The sequence below is a fragment of the Crinia signifera genome, chromosome 4 (genome assembly GCF_055691185.1).
Source record: "Crinia signifera chromosome 4, ASM5569118v1, whole genome shotgun sequence".
Lineage (NCBI taxonomy): Eukaryota > Metazoa > Chordata > Amphibia > Anura > Myobatrachidae > Crinia > Crinia signifera.
In genome coordinates, this window is record NC_139220.1 from 312887579 (window position 1) to 312915229 (window position 27651).

Here is a 27651-nt window from a genome sequence, read left to right on the forward strand (position 1 = left end):
TGCTGGTAATCTGTAGTTGTGTTTCACAGTGCTGGTGATGTGTAGTTGTGTTGCACAGTGCTAGAGGTGTAGTAGTTGTGTTACATATTGCTGATCATATACAGTTGTGACGCACAGGGGCTGGGGATGTTTATTTGTGCGTTTAGTCATGCTGAGCAGAGGATTTGTGGGTAGTTGTGTGGCGCAGTCCTGGGTTGTGTAGTTTTGTCACACAGCACTTAGACTGTGTATTAGTGTAACACAGTGCCAGGTGTGTAGTTGCGTCACACATTGCTGGCTTGTGTAGTTATATCACACAGTAGCAGTTTGTATAGCGGTGTCACACATTGCTGGTTTGTGTAGTTGTGTCACTGAGACTTGTAGCTTTGTGACTCAGGGCCAGCTTGTATAGCTGTATCAGACAGCGGTGGGTTGTGTAGCTGCGTCACAGTATTAGATATGCATTGTTGTGTCGCAAAGTGCTGATATGTGTAGTTGTGTTACACAGTGGCAGAATGTATAACTTGTCACACAATGCCGGTGTCATAGTTGTGTCATTGTGGTGGAGATGCTTATCTATGTGTCACAGTGCTAGGTTGGAAAGTTGTGTCAGACAGTAGCGGGTTGTGTAGTTGTGTCAGGCTGTCTACTTTTGTCAGACAGTGGTGGGTTGTGTAGTTGTGTAACAATACTAGAGCTGTGCAGTTGTGTAACACCTTGCTTGGTTGTATAGTTGTGTGACGGCGCTGGTTGCACAGTTGCATAACACCGTGCTGGGTTATGTAGCCATGTAACACAATGCTGAAAATGTGCAATTGTGTAACACTGCACTTGGTTGTGTGCAGTTTTGTAACTCCGTGCAGGGTTGCGCCGTTGTGTAAGACAGTGCCAGAGATGTGTAGCTGTGACAGTGGCGGGTTGCAGAGCTGTGTGCCACACCATGTGCTGTCTTTGTGTTATCCTGTCACTGTGTACCACACGTGTTTGCACACATCCCTGTGATCCTGCTCTCCCCACAGCCAGTCAGAGCTTGGAGGGTGTGTGCAAACAACTGGGACAGCCAATCCGCGCAGAGGGTGTGTGACTCACTGCTACACTCTCACGTGGAGTTGGGAATGGCAGGGACTGGTACCTAACTGTACACAGCAGTCAGAGGAGGGGTACAAGGGAGACAGGCCAAGCTGAAGACCTGGAGAGAGAAGTACAAGGACAGTGCAGTGGGTCCTAAGAAGACAAGGACTGTGCAGTGGGTCCTAAGGAGACAAGTACAGTAGGGGGTCCTAAGGAGACAAGTACAGTGGGGGGGTATTAAGGAGGCAAGTACAGTGCGGAGGGACTTAAAGAGACAAGTACAGTGCAGGGGGTCTTAAGAAGACAAGAATCTCTGTTAAAGTGAGAGAGGTGGAGTGACAGCTGGGCGGGGTTAAAGGGGGCGAGGTCTACACTACAGGTAGCGTTGTGACCTGGACCACCTGTACATAAGGCAATCTCTTGTAGACAGCGGCAGCAGCCAAGGATCCCACCCACGCCTGGACCGCCGGCGAGCCAGACACAGTAAGTCCTTCTGCTATATCATTCGGGCAATGCAGTACTGGTGCTAGAACTGTTAACCCTTTCAGGTCCAACGGTCCAGTCAGGCTCAACAGCCCTAGCGCTAGAAGCAGATCCAATGGTGAGACGCTTTAAAATAAGAACATTAACATCGTTCAACATTCACTGTACTGTAGACCATTTTTGAATAATAATAATAATAATAATAATATATAATTAATAAGAAAAAAAATGACAATGAATTTAAAAATTGTAAACCATACTGTTGGAATTGCAAAAACAAACAAAAAACATTTGGACTGCAAAGGGTTAATGCTTCATTTCAGAATCAGAGAATATGCCAATGCCGCTAGTTATGTAAGATTATTGCCCCCCCCCCCCCATAGTCTTACCGCCTCCATTTATATACTGCCACTTGCTACTGATTATATTTGTTGTGTTACAAGGAAAAATAAGATTTCCCCTAAGTGCTTCCGTTCTGTTTATCCTCCCCCCAAATGCCATCTATCCCCCATTATTAGTCTTGTCGGTAGATAATGGATTTTTCTGGAGAGTATTATATCTCAGCGGCAGCTCTATTGATTCTGCATTAGACTCACAGCCCCCCTCCCCACCAACCCCACCCCTCCCCCCATTACCCCATTACCTCCAAAACACGACATTTAGACAAAGGCTGCACACAAAAAGAAAGGAAAACCCAAAAATGTTATCAAAATATTCTAATAAATATATTTATATTATTATTATTATTATAATATTATATATATATATATTTTTCATTATTCCACAGTGGTTTATTATGGTATGCATGTTTATTTATATATGGTATGCGTATGGTATATATGGTATGTCAACCTTTTTTCTTGGTGAAAATGTCAACAGGAAAAAAAGGTCGACTTTTTTTGGCGGTTTTTTTTTTTAAACCACTTGTTCATACTATCCCAATAGGCGCAGAAGGAGAATATAATAGCGCGCCCAAAGCGTAGTGAGGGGACGCGATACACTTATCCGGTGTCCACGTCGGCCTAGGCTGACGTAGACACAAAAACACGTGAAAAGCTCATGTCGACCTTTTACCATGTTGACCGTTTTATGTCGACATTTTGCTTTGTGTTAACGTTTTGACCTGATGCACGTGTCGACATTTTGACTGTCGACCAATAGCGGTCAACCTGTTGACCTACACACAGAGTCAGGGCAATGCCACCGTTTTTGTGGGCACGTGAAACGCCGGGGGGTTGGTCCGCCCCGGAACGCCCCCCGCCGATCAGTCACCCAGCGTACGGCCAGTGAAGGGTAGTCTTTGCACGGTCCGAGCTAGGGGACCGCGTGCACAGCGCATCATGGGCGGTTTACCAATGTTCAGATCGGCTGCGAATTTTTTCGAACAAATCTGAATCAGGCCCTGAGTTCCCTGTACTGTATACATTTCCTTAGCCTTCAGTGCTATTGGCGAAAAGAGTGATAAATAATAAATAAACTTATTACTATTATTATTATAATCATCTGTATTTTTTTTTTTTTACATTACACTTAGGGGTAAATTTACTAACGCTTAAAAAAAAATAATGAAAAGATGTCATGTTACCCTTAGCAACCATCATCTTCTGTCTACAATTTCTCTGTTGCTTCCCAGGAAATGATAGACGGACTCAGCTTGGTTGCTATGGGAACATCGACTCTTATTTTTTTTAAATAAGCTTTAGTAAATTGAACCTTACTGAAATCACGACACTACAGTCACGCTTGGCCAAATAGCAAATCTACAGCAGGGCATGCTGGGATATGTAGTTCTACAACAGCTGGAGGGCTATTCAACAAAATAATATTATTATTGTGTTTTGTTTTTTAATCCATATTAGACAACCAGTGCAATTGTAAAGGTCCCAATTATCCGTTACACGAATACGCAGGGATCTGACCATCATGGGTGCTGCTGATTGATGCTATCCTTCCCTTTAAATGTCACCCCACCTTTCACCTTCTCTGACCCCCCCCCCCTCTCTCACTACGCTGCTGTAATTAGTATTTGGCAATCTTCCATACCCCCCCCCCCCCCTCCTGTAATATACCCCCCCCCCCTCCCTTCCCCTCTCATTATGTCACGCCGGCACCTGTTATGTAACACATTATTCTCTATCAGATAACACGGTGTCCCCATCCTTGTGTGCGCTGTGCATCCTCACACACCTTGGAGGTTATTCCGGTTGGTTTGCTCGGATGAATCAACCTAACCCCGCCTTGCGGAATGGTGCTACGCCGGCCCACCATTCACAAGGCGCGTCTATTCGCACTGGCTGCAAATGGGTGTTTTACAGCGCGCAGGGGAACACCCACATCATCTGCTGGTCGGCGACCATCAAATGATGTGGAACGTCCACGCAAAAGGTAAGGATAATTTGAGCAACTTTACATATGCGTGCACGTTCAGAAGGAAGTGGGCGGGCGGCTGGCATCCGGTGATGTCAGCTGCCTGCCCCCCGCACCCGTGTCATCGGCTCATTAGCATGGGCGCAGGGAGAGGATGCAGCTCGCAGAGGACCTAGCCTAGGTTCCTATATCTAAGCATGCATGCCCACCCCAGGCATTCAAAGCCACCAATCAGAGGATGGCAGTGGCGTGTCCCCCGCTCCAATGATCTCACCGCACACTTGTACAGCATAATCGACAATGTCTACGTCGACAATCACTAGGTTGAACGCTAATGAGTAGTTTGACACTTAAGAATGGTCGACATACACTAGATCGGCATTGACAGGAGGGTGACACAAGCAAAAAGGTCAACATGAACATGGTCGATGCAGGAAAGGTCGACACACGTTTTTTGCCATTTTTTTTTACTGACGTTCATACTTTACCATCCCAGTGGACGGTGAGGAGGAATATAACAGTGCGCAGCATGGTGGGCAGAGGCGGTACATTTATAGGGTGTCCATGTCGACATATGTCAATATGGACACAAAACCAGGAAAAAAATAGTGTTGACTTTTTTCTCTTGTGTCAACCTGTCAGTGTCACCTAGCATATGTTGACCATTCCTAGGTGTCGACATACCCACTGTCGACCATTGATGGCAGACATAGTAGACCATTTATCCCAGAACCCAGTGGGTCATCCTCACACACTGATGCCAACATGGTTCCAGACCCGAGTTTGCAGAATAGGCCCTTTAGCGTCTGTTTGTATTCTTGTAGGAAATGTTTTATCTTTTATAAAAACTTGGCGAACGTGGCGGGAGGCTGGTTTATGGGTAACCCATTTACCGGGAGAGCTAATACCGATCTGTCGGGTCCACAGGTTGAGAACGTTGGTCCCTAAGCGGAATATAACCGCTAGATAGAAGTTTCGTGGCAAATCCACGGAAAAGAGAATCCCCCATCTCTTGGTACCTGTGACGGGCACATAGGGAGGTTTGGCACCTGTAGTGGGTACATAGGGAGGCTTGGTACCAGTGGTGGGCACATAAGGAGGTTTGGCACCTGTGATGGGTACACAGGGAAGCTTGGTAACAGTGTCAGGCACATACGGAGACTCTGTGCCTGTGTTGGGCACATTGGGAGGCTCGGTTCCCATGTTGGGCACATAGAGAGGCCGGTTCCCATGTTGGGCACATAGAGAGGCCGGTTCCCATGTTGGGCACATAGAGAGGCCGGTTCCCTTGTCGGGCACATTGAGAGGCTCGGTTCCCGTGTCGGGCACCTAGAGAGGCTCGGTTCCCGTGTCGGGCACATAGAGAGGTTCGGTTCCCATGTTGGGCACATAGAGAGGCCGGTTCCCTTGTCGGGCACATTGAGAGGCTCGGTTCCCGTGTCGGGCACATAGAAAGGCTCGGTTCCCATGTAGGGCACATAGAGAGGCTTGGTTCCTGTGTCGGGCACATAGAGAGGCTTGGTTCCCGTATCAGGCACAAAGAGAGGCTCGGTTCCCATGTCGGGCACATACAGAGGCTCGGTTCCCGTGTTGGGCACATAGAGAGGCTCGGTTCCCGTGTCGGGCACAAAGAGAGGCTCGGTTCCAGTGTCGGGCACATACAGAGGCTCGGTTCCAGTGTCGGGCACATACAGAGGCTCGGTTCCCGTGTCGGGCACATAGGGAGGCTCAGTTCCCATGTCGGGCACATAGAGAGGCTTGGTTCCCCTGTCGGGCACATAGGGAGGCTCGGTTCCCATGTCGGGCACATACGGAGGCTCGGTTCCTGTGTCGGGCACATACAGAGGCTCGGTTCCCCTGTCGGGCACATAGGGAGGCTCGATTCCCGTGTCGGGCACATACAGAGGCTCGGTCCCCGTGTCGGGCACATACCGAGGCTCGGTTCCCCTGTCGGGCACATAGGGAGGCTCGATTCCCGTGTCGGGCACATACAGAGGCTCGGTCCCCTTGTCGGGCACATACCAAGGCTCGGTTCCTCTGTCGGGCACATAGGGAGGCTCGGTTCCCGTGTCGGGCACATAGGGAGGCTTGGTTACCGTGTCGGGCACATAGGGAGGCTCAGTTCCAGTGTCGGGCACATAGCGAGGCTCGGTTCCCATGTCGGGCACATACAGAGGCTCGGTTCCCCTGTCGGGCACATAGGGAGGCTCGGTAACAGTGTCGGGCACATACAGAGGCTCAGTTCCCGTGTCGGGCACATAGGGAGGCTCAGTTCCAGTGTCGGGCACATAGAGAGGCTCGGTTCCAGTGTCGGGCACATAGGGAGGCTCAGTTCCCATGTCGGGCACATACAGAGGCTCGATTCCCCTGTCGGGCACATACAGAGGCTCGGTTCCCCTGTCGGGCACATAGGGAGGCTCGGTTCCCATGTCGGGCACATACAGAGGCTCGGTTCCCCTGTCGGGCACATACAGAGGCTCGGTTCCCCTGTCGGGCACATAGGGAGGCTCGGTTCCCCTATCGGGCACATACAGAGGCTCGGTTCCCCTGTCGGGCACATACAGAGGCTCGGTTCCCCTGTCGGGCACATAGGGAGGCTCGGTTCCCCTGTCGGGCACATACAGAGGCTCGGTTCCCGTGTCGGGCACATACAGAGGCTCGGTTCCCCTGTCGGGCACATAGGGAGGCTCGGTTCCCCTGTCGGGCACATAGGGAGGCTCAGTTCCAGTGTCGGGCACATAAAGAGGCTCGGTTCCCTTGTCGGGCACATAGGGAGGCTCAGTTCCAGTGTCGGGCACATAAAGAGGCTCGGTTCCCCTGTCGGGTGCACTGATGTACTTGTGCACATGTATTACATAACCGCCCAGGATAATACAGCATAGACATATGAGGCCGGCTTGTGCAGTAATGGGAGCTGCTTTATCTGATACCATCCTCACATTGTCTCCTCACCACTGTCCTACACACTTTACATAATGTCACTTTATATAAGGCCCTATCATTACACCAGGGACCGTGCTGCCCCCTCCCCGGCATTCCTTTATGTAAGGGCTGGTAACCTGAGAGAGCACAGCTACCTGACAGCACAGGTTACATCACCCGGGGATACCCTCAGCTGCCCGCAGCCTCCGCCCCTCTCGCTCTCTATGAAATGATAACTAGAAGCTGATTGGTTGCTTTATCTCTCTCCCAGCCTTGATACAGCTCCCCTCCTATGTTTCCGCATCTCTGTCTATTGCTGTCTCTCTCAACTCCTCCTATGTGTTTGTTTTCCCTGGAACACTATGTCCTTGGCACATTCCCTCTGTCTGACTGTCTCTCTCTGGGTGTGTCTCTTCTGTAGGCCGAGTGTACTCTCTAGAGTTGGCAGGTGAAGGGTTAATGGTGCAATGCTCTGCTGATGCTGCCAGATAGGCCCTGGCAAGATTAAAAGGTGCAATGCTGTGCATTCAATAACCACCTATGGGGGTAAAGGTGCAATGCTCTGCATTCAATAACCACGGTGGGGGTAAAGGTGAAACGCTCTGCATTCTAGCACCATGGTGGGGAGTAAAGGTGCAATGCTCTGTGTTCTATAACCACGGTGGGGGTAAAGATACAATGCTCTGTGTTCTATAACCACGGTGGGGGTAAAGGGGAAACGCTCTGCGTTCTAGCACCATGGTGGGGGTAAAGGTGCAATGCTCTGCGTTCTATAACCACGGTGGGGGTAAAGGTGAAATGCTCTGCGTTCCATAACCACGGTGGGGGTAAAGGAGCAACGCTCTGCGTTCTAGCACCACGGTGGGGGGTAAAGGTTTAATCCTCGGCTTTCTATAACCACGGTGGGGTAAAGGCGAAACGCTCTGCGTTCTATAACCACGGTGGGGGTAAAGGTGCAATGCTCTGTGTTCTATAACCACGGTGGGGGTAAAGGGGAAACGCTCTGCGTTCTATAACCACGGTGGGGGTAAAGGTGCAATGCTCTGTGTTCTATAACCACGGTGGGGGTAAAGGGGAAACGCTCTGCGTTCTATAACCACGGTGGGGGTAAAGGTGCAATGCTGTGCGTTCTATAACCACGGTGGGGGTAAAGGGGAAACGCTCTGTGTTCTATAACCACGGTGGGGGTAAAGGTGCAATGCTCTGTGTTCTATAACCACGGTGGGGGGTAAAGGGGAAACGCTCTGCGTTCTATGCAGGCCGCCAAGTGAGACATTGGTCCTTGATTGATGAGATGTATTGAACCTATGGAGCTCTCCGGCAGGGGAAGGGTTAATCTGTGGCAGGAACATGTTCCATATTTGCATGTTATGCAGGAGCGGCGCTGCGATTGGCCCACCGCTGCATCCAATCAGGGAGCAGCGAGAAGGGGGGCCAGCACTGCCATCCACGTGTGGGGTGATTACCTCACAGGGTGGGGTGGTGACATCGCAGGGCTGGTGGCCTATGGGAGCGCAGCATGGGAGGGGCCGGCAGGAGGACAGAGCTGGGAGAGATCAGGGTGATGTGTAGTAGACTGGGAGACGACTTGAGAGAGGGAAGACGTGAGACACAGCAGAGAATGAGACAGAGAAGGTGAGGGACGGAGTGCTGGAGCCCCTGGAGTGAGACTGGGGGGTGAGACGGGCACCTGGTGCACCCACCCCTACCTGGGAGAGGAGACCGCCCTGCTCCAAGGACTTGCCTGGGGGAAATGCATGGACTGGAAGGGGGACAGTGTATGACAGGGGTGCATCATCCCTGTGGACCCGTGAGACGGTGATGTGGCCCCTGTGGTGCATGGGAGAAGGCCACTGTGCCCCATTGCTGCCAGTCATACTGCCCAAGGGACCCAGGACTGTGGGAGAGATGGGCTGGGAGGAGGGTACAGCAGAGCTGGACAACAGGTGGTGACAGAGGAGATTCTGCTACTGGTGGTCCCATCGAGAGACCTGTGCCTCCTCCTGTGCTGTACAGAGGGGGCATCTGTACATAGGTGTCTCGGGAACTTAGAGAGACCTGTGCCTCCCCCTGTGCTGTACAGAGGGGGTATCTGTACATAGGTTCCCCGGGGACTGAGAGAGACCTGTGCTGTACAGAGGGGGCATCTGTACATAGGTTCCCCGGGGACTGAGAGAGACCTGTGCCTCCCCCTGTGCTGTACAGAGGGGGCATCTGTACATAGGTGCCCCGGGGACTGAGAGAGACCTGTGCCTCCCCCTGTGCTGTACAGAGGGGGCATCTGTACATAGGTTCCCCGGGGACTGAGAGAGACCTGTGCCTCCCCCTGTGCTGTACAGAGGGGGCATCTGTACATAGGTTCCCCGGGGACTGAGAGAGACCTGTGCCTCCTCCTGTGCTGTACAGAGGGGGCATCTGTACATAGGTGCCCAGGGGACTGAGAGAGACCTGTGCCTCCTCCTGTGCTGTACAGAGGGGGCATCTGTACATAGGTGCCCCTGGGACTGAGAGAGACCTGTGCCTCCCCCTGTGCTGTACAGAGGGGGTATCTGTACATAGGTGCCCCGGGGACTGAGAGAGATCTGTGCCTCCTCCTGTGCTTTACAGAGGGGGCATCTGTACATAGGTGCCCCGGGGACTGAGAGAGACCTGTGCCTCCTCCTGTGCTGTACAGAGGGGGCATCTGTACATAGGTGCCCCGGGGACTGAGAGAGACCTGTGCCTCCCCCTGTGCTGTACAGAGGGGGCATCTGTACATAGGTGCCCCGGGGACTGAGAGAGACCTGTGCCTCCCCCTGTGTTGTACAGAGGGGGCATCTGTACATAGGTACCCCGGGGACTGAGAGAGACCTGTGCCTCCTCCTGTGCTGTACAGAGGGGGTATCTGTACATAGGTACCCCGGGGACTGAGAGAGACCTATGCCTCCCCCTGTGATGTACAGAGGGGGTATCTGTACATAGGTGCCCCGGGGACTGAGAGACCTGTGCCTCCCCCTGTGCTGTACAGAGGGGGTATCTGTACATAGGTGCCCCGGGGACTGAGAGAGACCTGTGCCTCCCCCTGTGATGTACAGAGGGGGTATCTGTACATAGGTGCCCCGGGGACTGAGAGAGACCTGTGCCTCCCCTGTGCTGTACAGAGGGGGTATCTGTACATAGGTGCCCCTGGGACTGAGAGAGACCTGTGCCTCCTCCTGTGCTGGACAGAGGGGGTATCAGTACATAGGTGCCCCTGGGACTGAGAGACCTGTGCCTCCCCCTGTGCTGTACAGAGGGGGTATCTGTACATAGGTGCCCCTGGGACTGAGAGAGACCTGTGCCTCCTCCTGTGCTGGACAGAGGGGGTACCTGTACATAGGTGCCCCGGGGACTGAGAGACCTGTGCCTCCCCCTGTGCTGTACAGAGGGGGTATCTGTACATAGGTGCCCCTGGGACTGAGAGACCTGTGCCTCCCCCTGTGCTGTACAGAGGGGGTATCTGTACATAGGTGCCCCTGGGACTGAGAGACCTGTGCCTCCTCCTGTGCTGTACAGAGGGGGTATCTGTACATAGGTGCCCCTGGGACTGAGAGAGACCTGTGCCTCCTCCTGTGCTGGACAGAGGGGGTATCTGTACATAGGTGCCCCTGGGACTGAGAGAGACCTGTGCCTCCTCCTGTGCTGGACAGAGGGGGTACCTGTACATAGGTGCCCCTGGGACTGAGAGAGACCTGTGCCTCCCCCTGTGCTGTACAGAGGGGGTATCTGTACATAGGTGCCCCGGGACTGAGAGACCTGTGCCTCCTCCTGTGCTGTACAGAGGGGGTATCTGTACATAGGTGCCCCTGGGACTGAGAGACCTGTGCCTCCCCCTGTGCTGTACAGAGGGGGCATCTGTACATAGGTGCCCCGGGGACTGAGAGACCTGTGCCTCCCCCTGTGCTGTACAGAGGGGGTATCTGTACATAGGTGCCCCTGGGACTGAGAGAGACCTGTGCCTCCTCCTGTGCTGGACAGAGGGGGTACCTGTACATAGGTGCCCCGGGGACTGAGAGACCTGTGCCTCCCCCTGTGCTGTACAGAGGGGGTATCTGTACATAGGTGCCCCTGGGACTGAGAGACCTGTGCCTTCCCCTGTGCTGTACAGAGGGGGTATCTGTACATAGGTGCCCCTGGGACTGAGAGACCTGTGCCTCCCCCTGTGCTGTACAGAGGGGGTATCTGTACATAGCGATGATTCGGCACAATTTTTGTTCTGATAGCAGTATTTCTACTGTTTGATGAATGCATTCCGATGTTTGCCACCATCAAATGGTAAAAATGTGATGGCGTTGCGATGGTCCTGCCCCCAGTCCCGCCCGGTCACGTTGCAGATGTTTGCGCATGCGCAAATCATATGAATTTTTTTCGCTTCAAAATATTCAATGGTGGATTCATCATTTGATGGTGAGCTTCCCATGTCTATCGCAAATGAATGAACTGTACATACAGTACCATAGGCTTCAAAATATATTGGTGCATGTTATTGGGAGGAGGAGGAGGGCACCACGTATAAAAATCTCGGTACTTATGTATTATCTGGGCTGCCGATTTTTTGATTGTATGCCTTAACTTAAGGCATACAATCAGATGCGATGCGATATCGGATCGCATACGACCATATCGCATGCGATGCGATGACCCGATTTTTCCATAGGATTCAATGTTAAAATGGACTGAGTCCATTTTAACATGGAATTCAATGGGAAAAAGGGGTCCTTTTCATACCCCTACTATCCAAGTGGGCATGGAGTTGGATATAAACCTGTGGCGAGCGTAGCGAGCCACCGAGCCCGAAGCGTGGCGAGCGGACGGTATTCTGTGTCCCCTCGCGGGGCTCGGTAAGCTCTCCACAGGTTTATATCCAACTCCATGCCCACTTGGATAGTAGGGGTATGAAAAGGACCCCTTTTCCCATTGAATTCCATGTTAAAATGGACTCAGTCCATTTTAACATTGAATCCTATGGAAAAATCGGGTCCATCGCATGCGATATGGTCCGATGCGATGCGATGGACCCAATTTCAAAATCGGCAGCCCAGTTAGTACATAAGTACCAAAATCTCTGATGGAGAGATTACTGTGCATCGTATAGGCTGATGGAGAGATTACTGTGCATCCTACAAGTTGATAGAGAGATGACTGTGCATCCTACAGGCTGATGGATGGAGAGATTACTGTGCATCCTACAGGCTGATGGATGGAGAGATTACTGTGCATCCTACAGGCTGATGGAGAGATTACTTTGCATCCTACTGGCTCATGGAGAGCTTACTGTGCATCGTATAGGATGATGGATAGAGAGAGTAATGTGCATCCTACAGGCTGATGGATGGAGAGATTACTGTGCATCCTATAGGCTGATGGATGGAGAGATTACTGTGCATCCTATAGGCTGATGGATGGAGAGATTACTGTGCATCCTATAGGCTAATGGATGGAGAGATTACTGTACATCCTACAGGCTGATGGAGAGATTACTGTGTATCCTACAAGCTGATGGAGGGATTACTGTGCATCCTACAGGCTAATGGATGGAGAGATTACTGTGCATCCTACAGGTTGATGGATGAAGAGATTACTGTGCATCCTACAGGTTGATGGATGAAGAGATTACTGTGCACCCTACAGGCTGATGGATGGAGAGATTACTGTGCATCCTACAGGCTGATGGATGGAAAGATTACTGTGCATCCTACAGGCTGATGGAGGGATTACTGTGCATCCTACAGGCTGATGGATGGAGAGATTACTGTGCATCCTATAGGCTGATGGATGGAGAGATTACTGTGCATCCTATAGGCTGATGGATGGAGAGATTACTGTACATCCTACAGGCTGATGGAGGGATTACTGTGCATCCTACAGGCTGATGGAGGGAATACTGTGCATCCTACAGGCTGATGGAGAGATTACTGTGCATCCTACAGGCTAATGGATGGAGAGATTACTGTGCATCCTACAGGCTGATGGAGAGATTACTGTGTATCCTACAGGCTGATGGAGGGATTACTGTGCATCCTACAGGCTGATGGATGGAGAGATTACTGTGCATCCTACAGGTTGATGGATGGAGAGATTACTGTGCATCCTACAGGCTGATGAGAATGGTGATTGGCGTGGATCCTATGGGAGCATGGGTGGCATGCTGTCAGGGACCTTCAGGCTGGTGGCATGCTGTTAGTCACTGGCTGGTGTCAGTCACTGGCTGGTGGGTGGCATGCTGTTGGTCACTGGTTGACTCTGTTGGCGTCTGGCTGCCAGGTGGCATGCTGTCAGGGACACTTAGGCGGGTGGCATGCTGTCAGGGACACTTAGGCGGGTGGCATGCTGTCGGGGACTATCTGACGGCTGATGACTGTTGGCGGCCATGTTTGTGTAGCCATTGTGTAGACAGTTGCTGTAAGACGTCTCCCCAGCCGCACAGAGACAGCGCTTTGTACATGATGAGTAGCATGTACCTGAATGTGTAATTGAACTGGTTTGTCTGGTCCTATTGGGTACATGAGTGAGTCTGGGGCACGAGGAGGGCGCGTCCTGTCCGTGTCCTCAATCCGTGGCTTCCTTGCAGGTATTCCCGGGACTATTACTCACCCTGGTGCAATGTTCTACCTGGAACACTCTGCCTACCATACATTGCCGACACAGGCTGCAGTGATTACTGGATAATAATATATATCTGTACATCACTGACATGTGCATACAGGTGACTCCATCACAGGTGACTATAGGCAACGCCCCATATGCAGATTTACTAACCCTCGAAGAGTGATAAAGCAGGGAGACATAAAGTGCCAACCAACCAGCTCCTAACTGCTGTTTTTCAAATGCAGGCTGCGATGTGGCAGTTAGGAGCTGGTTGGCTGGCACCTTGTCTCTCCACCTTGGAGGTCAATGAGGCAGATGCACAGTATTAAGCCTGGAGAAGAGATCAAAATTGAAGGTGAAAATGCACCAGCCAAACCAGCTCATAACTGTCATTTTTAAAACCCAGTTAGGGGCTGATCAGCTGGTGTGTTACCACCTTTGATTTTGTCTCTTCTCCGGGCTTAATACATCTGCCCCCTATGTACTAAACCTTGGGGAGAGATAAAGCAGGGAGATAAAGTACCAGACAATTGGCCCCTAACTGTCATTTTTATGACATGAAGCTGAAGAGCTGATTGGCTGGTGTATTGACTTCGTAGTCACTAATTCTCTTTCCGTGTCTCTCCCCCCCCCCCCCAGGCCGTCTCCATTCTTCATCTGTTCTTTGGTCCTTCACGCCACTGACTGGCCAAGATGGAGGGGATGAACGGGTCCTGCGAACCACCTCCCCCTCTCGGAGAGAGGGTGAGGAGAAGCCGGTCGTCCCGGGAGATGGAGGGTACCCAGCAGGATGAGACGGACACCAACAGCCATGGGTCCAGCGGCAACGAATCCAACGGGAACGAGTCACGGCAGAGCCGGAGCTCACACAGCAGCACGAGCGGCAACGGGAAGGATTCGGCCATACTGGAAACTACTGAGAGCAGCAAGAGGTGAGCTGGTGGGATGAGGAGACTCCTACTGGACACGGCAGTAGCTGAATATATTATATATAATGTGTCTTTTCTACCCACAGCACAAACTCTCACAGTCTGTCACCTCCCAGCAGTTCCATCGCTTACAGCCTACTGAGTGCGAGTTCCGAGCAGGACAATCCTTCTACCAGCGGCTGCAGGTTAGTCCACCCCTCCCCCTACAAACACCTGTTGCCCCTCTCCACTATGGACCATGCTCACCACCCACTATCTCTGCGTCTGCTCCTCTCACCGTTTTCTTTCCCCCATTCCTCTTGTAGCAGCGAACAGTCTGCCCGGGAGAAAAACCAGAAAGAACTAATGAAGGCCCTAAAAGAGCTGAAAATACGTCTCCCGTCGGAGAAGAGAGGCAAAGGCAAATCGGGGACCCTCGCCACCCTGCAGTACGCACTCTCCTGTGTCAAACAAGTCCGAGGTGAGTGAGGGCGGGTGGTGGCGACGGTTGTGAGTTTGAGATAGCGGGGGATGCAGCTCAGTTCAAAATTCAAATAGTGGAGCAGCAACAGTGAGTCAGTTTGGACTGACAGTTGGTGGTAGTGGGCGTGGCTCCTCTATATGTAGTTTGAACTATGCTGCAGCCCCCCTAAGGATTCGCCACTGCTTGAGTGGTAGTTATCTCGCTCTCACTGATCATTTATTGTGTACTCGCAGCCAACCAGGAATACTACCAGCAATGGACCATTGACGAGACCCAGCCGTGCCACTTGGACATGTCCAGCTTTACCATAGACGAGGTGGAGAGCGTTACTTCGGAGTACACCCTGAAGAATCCTGTAAGTGACATCGCTACAACGTCAGGCCTAGTCTCGTTGCTCGCCATGCCCGGTGGTTGCTAAGCAACGGATGAATGATGTGGGACGAAGCTACTAGTAATGTGACATGCATTCCGGCTCCTGTAACCAAAGTGTTGCTGTCTCTTACCTGTCTCTAGGACACCTTCTCCGTGGCGGTCTCTTTCATCACCGGCCGCATCGTGTACATCTCCGACCAGGCCTCTCACATCCTTCACTGTAAAAGGGACGTATTTAAGGGGGCAACCTTTGCAGAGTTTCTGGCTCCACAAGATGTCAGTGTCTTCTATGGTTCTACAGCCCCTTATCATCTGCCGTCATGGAGCAGCTGCACCTCTGGAGGTAAGACAGACGGAAGTCTCATTCAGGGATGCCCAGTGATACAAGGGGAGATGCCCCTCCCCCTGCAGGGTGACACAGACAGAAGGGAGCTATGAGCCTGCCCCTCCCCCTGCAGTGTGACAGACAGAAGGGGGCTATGAGCCTGCCCCTCCCCTGCAGTGTGACACAGACAGAAGGGAGCTATGTGCCTGCCCCTCCCCCTGCAGGGTGACACAGACAGAAGGGAGCTATGAGCCTGCCCCTCCCCCTGCAGGGTGACACAGACAGAAGGGAGCTATGAGCCTGCCCCTCCCCCTGCAGGGTGACACAGGCAGAAGGGAGCTATGAGCCTGCCCCTCCCCCTGCAGGGTGACACAGACAGAAGGGGGCTATGAGCCTGCCCCTCCCCCTGCAGGGTGACACAGACAGAAGGGGGCTATGAGCCTGCCCCTCCCCCTATGTGCCTGTCCCTCACACTCTTTATGTTTTTTTTCTTACAGATACAGCATCAATGGACTACACTCAGGAGAAATCCGTATACTGCCGGATCAGGTGGGTATTGTAAAGTTGGGGTAGGTAGAAAAATAAATATTAATTTCATATTTCTTACATACAGGAGAGATGTACTGTGTCCTGAGCAATCTATCACATCGTATATACACACAGAGAGGACGGGCCGATCTATCACACCGTATATACACACACAGAGGGCGGGCCGATCTATCACACCGTATATACACACAGAGGACGGGCCGATCTATCACACCGTATATACACACAGAGAGGACGGGCCGATCTATCACACCGTATATACACACACACACACAGAGGGCAGGCCGATCTATCACACCGTATATACATACAGAGGACGGGCCGATCTATCACACTGTATATACACACACACAGAGGACGGGCCGATCTATCACATCGTATATACACAGAAAGGACGGGCCGATCTATCACACCGTATATACACACAGAGAGGACGGGCCGATCTATCACACCGTATATACACACAGAGAGGACGGGCCGATCTATCACACCGTATATACACACAGAGAGGACGGACCGATTTATCACACCGTATATACACACAGAGAGGACGGGCCGATCTATCACACCGTATATACACACAGAGAGGACGGACCGATCTATTACACCGTATATACACACAGAGAGGGCGGGCCGATCTATCACATCGTATATACACACAGAGAGGACGGGCCGATCTATCACACCGTATATACACACAGAGAGGACGGGCTGATCTATCACACCGTATATACACACAGAGAGGACGGGCCGATCTATCACACTGTATATACATACAGAGGACGGGCCGATCTATCACACCGTATATACACACACAGAGAGGGCGGGCCGATCTATCACACCGTATATACACACAGAGAGGACGGGCCGATCTATCACACTGTATATACACACAGAGAGGACGGGCCGATCTATCACACTGTATATACACACAGAGAGGACGGGCCGATCTATCACACCGTATATACACAGAGAGGACGGGCCGATCTATCACACCGTATATACACAGAGAGGACGGGCCGATCTATCACACCGTATATACACACAGAGAGGATGGGCCGATCTATCACACCGTATATACACACAGAGAGGACGGGCCGATCTATCACACCGTATATACACAGAGAGGACGGGCCGATCTATCACACCGTATATACACAGAGAGGACGGGCCGATCTATCACACCGTATATACACAGAGAGGACGGGCCGATCTATCACACCGTATATACACACAGAGAGGATGGGCCGATCTATCACACCGTATATACACACAGAGAGGATGGGCCGATCTATCACACCGTATATACACACAGAGAGGACGGACCGATCTATCACACCGTATATACACAGAGAGGACGGGCCGATCTATCACACCGTATATACACACAGAGAGGATGGGCCGATCTATCACACCGTATATACACACAGAGAGGATGGGCCGATCTATCACACCGTATATACACACAGAGAGGACGGACCGATCTATCACACCGTATATACACACAGAGAGGGCGGGCCGATCTATCACACCGTATATACACACAGAGAGGGCGGGCCGATCTATCACACTGTATATACACACAGAGAGGACGGGCCGATCTATCACACCGTATATACACACAGAGAGGATGGGCCGATCTATCACACCGTATATACACACAGAGAGGACGGACTGATCTATCACAACGTATATACACACACAGAGGACGGGCCGATCTATCACACCGTATATACACACAGAGGGCGGGCCGATCTATCACACCGTATATACACACAGAGGGCGGGCCGATCTATCACACCGTATATACACACAGAGAGGACGGGCCGATCTATCACACCGTATACATACACAGAGAGGACGGGACGATTTATCACACTGTATATACACACAGAGGACGGGCCGATCTATCACACCGTATATACACAGAGGGGACGGGCAGATCTATCACACCGTATATACACACAGAGGACGGGCCGATCTATCACACAGTATATACACACAGAGGACGGGCCGATCTATCACACCGTATATACACACACACAGAGGACGGGCCGATCTATCACACCGTATACATACACAGAGAGGACGGGCCGATCTATCACACCGTATATACACACACACAGAGGACGGGCCGATCTATCACACCGTATATACACACACACACAGAGGACGGGCCGATCTATCACACCGTATATACATACAGAGGACGGGCCGATCTATCACACCGTATATACACACACACACACACACACACACACACAAAGAGGACGGGCCGATCTATCACACTGACACAGACAGAGAGGAGATTTATATGGACATCCCTGGTGACTCTATATAACTCATGTACAGAGACAGGAGAGTCAGGCTTGTTCACACAGACTGAGGCAGGAGGCTATCCCACGCTCCGGAAGTCCTTGTCCCCTCACCTCCCTCTTTAATTCTCTCTCCTGGCACAGCTGTAACACAAAGCCCCTATTAATTAGCATAGTGACAGATCTTGCGTCACTCACCCACACAACACTCCCACTCTGCAGATCCGCGCTGTGTAACCCTTTCTCTGGCCTGGCATTAATTACATATGTTTCCACAATAAGTATGGTGTTCTCACGCTGCCCAATTATCATGTATTACCAGTTTCTTATATAGCGCACACATATTCCGCAGCGCTTTACAGAGAATATTTGAACACTCACATCAGTCCCTGCTCCAGTGGAGCTTACAATCTATATTCCCTACCACATGTACACGCACACACAGACATTCTAGGGTTAATTTGTTGGGATCCAGTATATTTTTGGGTTGTGGGAGAAAAGCGGAGTACCTGTAGGAAACCCACACAAGTACAGATAGAGAACCCCTCAATATGGTCACACAATCGCACTACACACGACTACACCAGTAAATACCACCCTACACCTCCCCCCGCTACCTGCCCGCCTGCACCCTGTGTTTGTTGCTGTGGTCTCCCCGGCTCTGGTCTTATTGCAGGTGTGTGTTTTCAGTGGGGGCCGAGAGCGGGATCCGAATCTCCGCTATCACCCGTTCCGCCTCACCCCGTACCTGATGAAGGTGCGAGATTCGGACAACGCGGAGGGGCAGCCGTGCTGTCTGCTTATTGCAGAGAAAATACACTCCGGATACGAGGGTAAGCGAGCAGGAATGGAGATGTAGGGTAAGCGGTACAGGGATATTGGCTGGCTGGGCAGGCAGAACAGGCACCTGCCTATGGTGTAAGGGGATTTTAGCACTGCATGATTATAACACACTACTTAAACGCCCGTCATACTGGCAGCTTCTGCAATGTACTTTCACTTTGAGCTGTGACAGTTTTTGCTTGCACTTTGAGCTGCGACAGTTTTTGTCCCACAAACTCTCCACTCCGCCCCCAGTCCCCATCTGCTCCTACCTCCAGTCTCTGTCTTCACAGCTCCCTCTCTCTTCATATCCAGCAAGTTTGAAACAAATTGGTGTCCCTGCAAAAATAGCTTTCACTTTCTGTCATGGCATCTTTTAGCACACAAAGGAGTCATTTGGTCCGTCGAGTGGCCCCTAGTGGTCACTGGCGTTACTTCACCTCATATAGAGGAGGAGTAGTTTTATATAAAAGGCCATTTATTTATATATAGATGTGAGATTGTAGTGACCTCTGACTGGGAGGAGGTGGAGGCTTTGTATTGTCTATCTGTCTGTCTGACCGGTGATTCTTCCTTTTCCTCAGCACCCCGAATCCCCCCAGATAAGAGGATTTTCACCACCAAGCATACTCCGAGCTGTATGTTCCAGGAGGTGGATGAGAGGTGAGCCGCTGTCCGTCCATCTATTGTCCTCCTGTCTTTCCCTCTGCCTCTACCCCTGTAAGGACAGTTGTCCGATACCTCTCACACGTTTCCTCTTCTCCCCGCAGAGCTGTTCCCCTACTCGGGTACCTGCCGCAGGACCTCATCGGTATGCCGGTTCTCTTCTTTATTCATCCCGAGGACCGGCCAATAATGCTGGCAATACACAAGAAAGGTAAATTATTGCAATATAAGTAATAATGAATGTCCTGAACTCACCGGGTGAATGGACTGGATCTTACCTGTCATCGTTCTTCCCCTCCTCAGTCCTCCAGCAGGCCGGCCAGCCATTCGACCACTCTCCCATCCGCCTATGTGCCCGCTCAGGGGCGTACGTGACCATCGACACGAGCTGGAGCAGTTTTGTGAATCCGTGGAGTAGGAAAGTTTCCTTCATTCTCGGGCGACACAAAGTTCGAACGTAAGTCACCCCTTCACACACTATTTATATAAGTGAAAATTAGAGATCGGCCTGTGGTAGGGTAATGCCTTTCCTGCAAATTACTATATATATATATATATATATATATATATATATATATATATATATATATATATATATATATATATATATATATATATATAATGTAATGTTGTAGACCCCACCAGCCTATGGTCTTGTTATGGTTGATAAGCTCTACATCAGGCATGTCCAACGTTGGCCCTCCAGATGTTGTGAAACTACACATCCCAGCATGCTTTGCCACAGTTTTGCTATTAGAGAATGCTAAAACTATTGCAAAGCATGCTGGGATGTGTAGTTTCAAAACATCTGGAGGGCCAACGTTGGACATGCCTGCTCTACATGGAAGCGGGCTCTCCACCTAGTGGTGGTACAGTGGCGTAACCAGATGTTTGTAGGCTCCATACAGTAGCCACAATCTGTAATGGTCCATATGTACCTCCCAATGGTGATGTATATAGCGCTTTGACAGGGAAGGTGGTCCCTTTCAGGTGTGGGCCCTGTAGCAGCTGAACTCCGTGCACCTTTGGTACTTATGTTATACCCCCCAACTTGTGAAATGCTTAATTGGGGACTCGAATGCTCGGCTAAAATTTGGGGATGTGGCCTATCATGTATTGCTCTATTCCACAGAAGTCCTCTTAATGAAGATGTGTTTACCGCCCCGAAGGGAGCAGAGCTGAAATCTCTGGACCCCGACATTCAGGAGCTGTCGGAGCAGATTCATCGGATTCTGATGCAGGTATGGACTGGTTTGTGTCGCTGTGGAACCATATCTGGGCCCGTCTGGACGTAGACCTCAGTTGCTGTGTGTTCACCGAGTAGCCGGGTGTTTCTGTTCTCTAATTTCACCTGTATCTTACAGCCGGTACACAGCACAACCTCCGGCGGCAACGGCAGCGGGGGGAGCAACATTTCTCAGGAGCCATTCCACTGCAATGCCTCATCTAGCGACAGCAACGCCATGGTCACAGAGGAGGCGACCAATCCCAAACCAGTAAGTAGGACCAATCAGGCTCTTATTCTGACCCACCCCCGCGTCAGTGAATGGGTGGAGACTTATAGCTCCCCCTCTATATGTGTCACTATACAGCTAGAGGTGGAAGTATGAGCCTGTCCCTCCCCCTGCGGGGTGACATATACAGCAGGGAGCTTTGAGCATGCCCCTCCCCCTACTGGGTCACACACAGTAAGGTATAAATGCCTGTATTGTTCCAGCAGATGACATTTCAGGAATTCTGCCAGAATGTGCATACGGTGAAGAATCAGGGTCAGAAGCAGTTTCTGGGGTCCAGGGTGATCCGTCAGCACAAAAGAGGCCATCTTCAAGGTATGTGACCGCTCGCCCAGAGACATGGAAATGTTTGTCTTGGTGCAAAGGTGTAATCTGACATGACCTCTCATTCTTGCAGCCCTTGGTCCTCACCGTGCGGCCCCATCAGCTGGTGTACACAACACTCCACCTGATACTGTGACCCCCAGAATCCCAGAAGAGTTGGCACGAAAAGAGAACTCAAACTATTCTTATCAGCAGATTAATTGCTTGGACAGCATCATTCGGTGAGGGGTGGCCTCCAGCCGACCAATGATTCCTCTCTTCCGACCTTCATTCTTGTAGACTTGTCCCCTTCTCTTTATCCACCCTGAATGTCTTTTCCTCTCTCTTACGCGCTCCCTTGGTCTCCTCTTTAGATACCTGGAAAGTTGCAACGCTCCCAGCACAGTGAAAAGAAAGTATGGCTCCTCTTCCTACACCTCCTCCACCTCCGAGGAGGAGAAACTGAGGACGGAAGAAAGTGACAAAGAAGGTGAGTCCAAGGAGGCACATTTTACATTAAGTGAATAGGGATAATAGGAATTGATGAAGGTCTCAAAGTGTCCTTACATCTTAACTCTTTACAGGTCCTTCAAGCGGTCCAACTCGGCAGCAGCACCTGCCTCCCCCTCCCACTGCGGTGGGCTCCTCCCCTCTCGCCCCTCTGCCGTCTCTACCGCTGAGTAAGGCAGAGAGTGTGATTTCAATCACAAGCCAAGGAAGCTTCAGCAGCACTATTGTCCATGTAGGAGACAAAAAGCCACCAGAATCGGGTAAATTGTTAGACACTGCTAGACAGTGGCACCATTATGGACATGGGGGAAGCTTCCATTGTGATTTTTGCATGTCTCCAAATACAGTTATGGCTGGTGTACCTTGTTTGGTTTGGAAAACCTTCTGCCCTTATTTGTGAAATAACATATCATTGTCCTTCTTTTTCACACCTGGCTGATTGCAGCTGAAATGGTTTCTCTGGAGGAAATGTCATGCCCTACCGCTCCTGCGCCACCATTACAGCCATTGGGTCTGACCAAAGAGGTTCTTTCAGCTCACACTCAGCGAGAGGAGCAGGCCTTCCTCACCCGAGTACACAATCTCAGCCAGCTCAGGGTTTTTGACCCTCTACCTGCTGGCGTATGGGAAGACCACAAGCAGCGAGGCTTGAGAGGTCAGTTTTTAATTATGAGGTTATTTTGATGCCTTTGACTTTTTTTTTTGGTTGATGTAGTTGTTTGCACTTTTAGATGTTTTTTTCCTAATTTTGTCCCCTCTTTCTCCCCTGGCAGGTGGTAAAACCTCACACACCCACCAATACCATCATACTTATGCTAGCAACCTCCCATCCTCATCCAGGGATGGTTCAAATACAGGGGGACGTCGAGGCAAAAGTCGAAAATCAAAAGCTAAGCGTCCAAAGCAAGGCAAACCTTCTGCAAGCTCCATACCTACATCCCACCATCCTGAGGCTCCTCTCCTTCCCCCTCCTCCACCAACAATACCTAGTTATCCTCTCCCAATGTTTCCTCCCCAGCCACAACAGGCTCCTGGTCCAGAAGCTAACCAACCACTCTCTAGATACCCTTTGGTCACGCCCATTATGGCTTTGGTGCTCCCCAACTATCTCTTCCAATCTCCCCAAGTTGCACCACCTTTTTATCCTGGCGTGTCTGGGTTTCCCACCTTCTCTTCAACTGCTGAAGCTCAAGCTCCTGCCACAAAGGTTCCAACTCCTACATTTCCTGCACCCATTGTGACTTGTCCACCACCTTCCCGATCCTCCTCCCCTCCCCAACGCCTTTTTCCTTCAAGATGTAGCTCCCCCCTACAGTTAGACTTGCTGCAGCTTGAGGAGTTACCGCAGCCCAGTGTTGCACCAGTAGGAGCAGGGGAATGGGACTTGGAAGACGAGGGAAAGGGACTAAAAGTAGCGACTCCAGGAAATGTTACGGTTGGAGGACCTAATACTGGGTCAGGGAGTGGAGAAGACGACAGACAACCTGACAACTGCATGGTGAATATATTCTCTGCTTACTCCAAATCTCCACTGATTTACTGTATGTTTGTCTGTCCTACTGTCAGTCAATTTTACCACACCACCTTCTTTGCTTTATAACCAACGACCTCTCTCGTTGCTCCTCATCTCAGGGTGATCAGCAGGAGTCATCGTCGCACAACGATGCTCTCTCCAGCTCCAGTGACCTTCTCGATCTCCTGCTCCATGAGGACTCCTTTTCTGGCACCGGATCTGCCGCTTCAGGGTCTATGGGATCCAACGGTGGTAGCACTTCTGCTTGTGGCACTAGTGAGTATAATCTGCAGAGAACATTATGAGCTGATGCACATCTCGCAGTTCAACTGCTGATGCGATAATAATTGAAGGTGTTTAAATGAATTTCAAGATCGATGCACCCTGTAACGTACAGGGTGTGTTGAAAAATACAGTATGAATAGGGGTATAGCTGGTAGAACTAAAATCAGCATCAGTTCAGAAGTAGGTGTCAAAATTGTCAAGGAGACTGAAGATGAATTAGAGGAAGGGAAGAACAGGACAGGAGCACAGGTGAGGTAATGAGGTAGGGTGAGTACGTGAGGAAGGAGGGCCCTGCTCATAAGAGTTAACATACTAAAAATAGGTGGGTGGACGAACGAAATACAATAGGATAAGTAGGAACGGAGGGGAACGGAGGCAGGATAGGAGGATCAAAAGAGGTTAGGAGGAGGGATAGGCTAGTCGAAAAAGTGGGTTTTGAGGGAGCGCTTGAAGGAGGTAAGGGAATCAGATAGCCTGATGGGTGGCGGGAGGTTGTTCCAGTGCAGGGGGGCAGCGCGAGAGAAGTCTTGGACACGGGAGTGGGAGGAGGTGATTAGGTGAGAGGTCAGTCGGCGGTCAGCGATGGAGCGAAGAGGACGGGAGGGAGTGTGGATAGAGATCAGTGAAGAGAGGTAAGGAGCGGTGGAGGAGGAGAGAGCCTTGTAGGTGGTGGTGAGGAGTTTAAAGAGAACTCGGAAAGGAATGGGGAGCCAGTGAAGAGATAGACAGAGGGGGGAGGCGGAGGTAGAGCGGCGGGAGAGGAAGATGAGCCTAGCAGCAGCGTTAAGAATGGATTGGAGAGGTGCGAGGCGGGTGAGAGGTAGCCCAGAGAGAAAGATGTTGCAGTAGTCAAGGCGGGAGATGACAAGAGAGTGAATGAGAATTTTGGTCGCGTCAGTGAACCGGCGCTAAAAGTGCTGCGTGCATGTACTTATATGACCCGACACAAATATTATCAAGATATAAAATATAAGAATACAGAAAAATCCTTTCAATAATTGAACAAGCTAATGGTCGGCCGGTTAGCTGCACATAAAAATTATTAAATAATGGAGATGTCACCAAGCGGTGCTCAGCTGCACGCCGGCCGGCCGCTGCAAGCCTATCTGCCCTCCTCACCCTACGGGAAACTGATGAAAAGCTAAACCCAAGGGTCCACTAGGACAGATACTCTGATGGCAAGTGGAAGAGGATTCTAGGGCCCTGGATTTACCAAAAGCACCGTGGCTCGTATTAAATACACGGAGGACTAGAAGCACTCCCGAGAGTGGTAAAATTGAACTAACATCGTTCAGCCGGCAATCTTACTCCTTACTAAATAAGATTAACCACATGGGGAACTTTTAAGCTTGCTATTACTGCTTTACTGGGCTGATCTATCTGACGTCTTTTGAGAATTAAGTCTTACAACTAGCCTGGCAAGATTAATTATATCTGGATTAGCGCATTCGTATGATTATTTACATACGTTTTATGTCCACTGATGTTTGAATGTGATAGATAAATGCTAAATACCTGTTTTAAACGTTTAATTATTTAATAATTTTAAGTGCAGCTAACCGGCCGGTCATTAGCTTGTTCAATTATTGAAAGGATTTTTCTATATTCTTATATTTTATATCTGTTGTTTTATATTTTTTGCATAGGAATTAATTTTGATAATATTGGTGTCAGTTTATATTAGTACATGCACGCAGCACTCTTAGCGTTGTCTCCACTTTGTAACTTGTTTTTTTACTGTTTGGGTTCTATTGGGACTGAGTAAATCCCATGAGACAGCTGCTTTAGTGACTGCCCCCTAGCGCTTTGAATAATCCCCCCGCTTCTTCTTGTAGCTCAGGAACCTGAAAATGTTTTTAATTTGTAATTGTATTTTTTTAGAAATGGGGAAAGGATAAATCTGAACACTTTCGCGGTCATCATTAAACAAATTCATTCCAATCCCCTCTAGGGAGCAGCGAGAGCAGTAACACCAGCAAATATTTTGGGAGCATTGATTCGTCGGAGACAGATTTAAGGGTCAAGAAGGCGGAGAGAGAGGAGGCAGAGAGGAAGGTGATCAGATACGTCATGCAGGACCCACTTTGGTTGCTGATGGCCAATGCTGACAATGAAGTCATGATGTCCTACCAAATCCCATCAAGGTAAGACCACTAGGTCTTTAATGTTAATGTCTATAGGGCATCCGTGTAGTTCCATCTTATTTAAGGCTCATCTGACTGGTCCTCACAGAAACATTGAAAGGGTCCTTCAAGAAGACCGGGAGAAGCTCAGACAGCTGCAGAGGAACCAGCCCAAGTTCAGTGAGGAGCAGATGAAGGAGTTGGGGGAGGTGCATCACTGGGTCAGGAGAGGACAAATACCCAATGTCATCAACATCGCCGTGAGTATATACCTGGATAAGTGATTGCTCATTCCCAAACTGTGACTTCAGTTTAATTTGCTTTTTAAATTAGTTTTATCGTTATTGTTTGGGTCTGTCTTCTTGGTCAATAGCGACCCTTGTGTATTACATGATTCATCAGATTATTTCCATTTGCATCACAAGAGTTGCGCTATTACAATGCATCTGGGTGCAATGATAGCGGCCATCCTGGCAGTCGGACAAATGCTTACGAGCTTTTTCTTAGTGCCGCCTCTGGTGTCTTGTTTATGTTGCGTTTCAATTTGTTCTAACCAAACAAACTATCTATCTCCCCTCTACGCACATTACAGGCGCAACATAAAAAGACCACTGTCCAAATTAACATGCATATACTGTACAGTCATATTTATCCAAGATTTCATGTTGCTTGAGTAAAACGTATTTCAGAGATGAGAGTACTTGTTTATTTCAATCCCTACCACTCGGTACCGTATAACGTTTCCTTCTTTGTCCTTTATTGTCATCTCCAGTCCTGCACAGGCTGCTCCCCGGAGGTAACCAACTATGATGACCTGGATTTGTCGATAATGATGGAAGAGGGGGGAGAATGTACAGTGGGGGGTGAAGAGACGAGAGGGGAAGTGGAATGTAGCTGAATGTCACCCATTCCTCAGCTTATCATTGACAATCTCAAGCTGCCTTATTCATATTCTTTCCACCATGATTCATTCTCCTGAATGACTGGAGTGACCACGCAGTGCTGCCTTGAGTGGAAGGGGGGGAGGAGCTGATGTGATTATAACCTGATGCGTTTCACCTCGGACTTGTTTCACCGCCTCTTTTCTACGTGAACTTTGGGAACTGATGTAGCTCTTATAGAACTTTTTTGCTCAGTCTAGCGTCATCATCGTGTGCTACAAAAACATGGCTGCTACATGTACCTGCCATTTTGAAGGATGATAGGGACATAGTTGAAAAAAAAAAACCTGATGGATGTTTATTTTCTCGATTATATATTTTTGTAAACTGTTTAATTTAACATTGCTGTGTGAAGGTTTGGGAGGGTTGGGTTACGTGCGTTGGGGAGTATGGACCAACTGTGAGTTGTCCGCTGTTTGTACGGTTTTGTAAATAAAGATCTCCTGTTGTTGTTTTTTTTATTCTATAAGAGTGTAACATCATTGTCCTGCATTAAATAACTGGATTTATAAAGCTGAATTACGATTTACAACCCGTAACTTCCATCCCCAAATCACTGAAGGGTGGAGTCAACCAGTCCTTCACCATCCAAC

The 27651-nt window shown here is 50.1% G+C and overlaps 1 protein-coding gene across 5 annotated transcripts; it reads left to right on the forward strand.

Annotated features, from left to right (window-relative positions):
• Positions 1-1083: 1083 nt before the first annotated feature.
• On the forward strand, positions 1084-27519 carry PER1 (period circadian regulator 1). Of its 5 annotated transcripts, none has more exons than XM_083185512.1 (23): positions 1085-1533; positions 14068-14360; positions 14444-14542; positions 14663-14817; positions 15054-15175; positions 15334-15535; positions 16015-16066; positions 19072-19214; positions 19788-19866; positions 19974-20080; positions 20173-20326; positions 21002-21110; positions 21234-21365; positions 21587-21698; positions 21781-21928; positions 22061-22176; positions 22271-22456; positions 22642-22851; positions 22970-23694; positions 23829-23985; positions 25946-26138; positions 26227-26377; positions 26890-27519. In XM_083185512.1, exons 2-23 carry the CDS (start codon positions 14122-14124, stop codon positions 27013-27015), a joined length of 3717 nt encoding a protein of 1238 aa, XP_083041638.1. In that variant the 5' UTR covers positions 1085-1533; positions 14068-14121; the 3' UTR covers positions 27016-27519. The 5 variants fall into 5 exon arrangements, with proteins under 5 accessions (XP_083041636.1, XP_083041640.1, XP_083041638.1 ...); XM_083185513.1 differs by having other exon boundaries at positions 21590-21698; XM_083185510.1 differs by having other exon boundaries at positions 1084-1533; positions 14444-14817; positions 21590-21698.
• The last annotated feature ends 132 nt before the right edge of the window (positions 27520-27651 follow it).

Coding starts and splice junctions, on each gene's coding strand:
- PER1 (XM_083185510.1), top strand. CDS start 14,122: ATGGAGGGGATGAACGGGTCCTGCGAACCACCTCCCCCTCTCGGAGAG. Junction 15,176..15,333: donor AGTACACCCTGAAGAATCCT/GTAAGTGACATC, acceptor ACCTGTCTCTAG/GACACCTTCTCCGTGGCGGT. Junction 21,111..21,233: donor TTCATCGGATTCTGATGCAG/GTATGGACTGGT, acceptor TGTATCTTACAG/CCGGTACACAGCACAACCTC.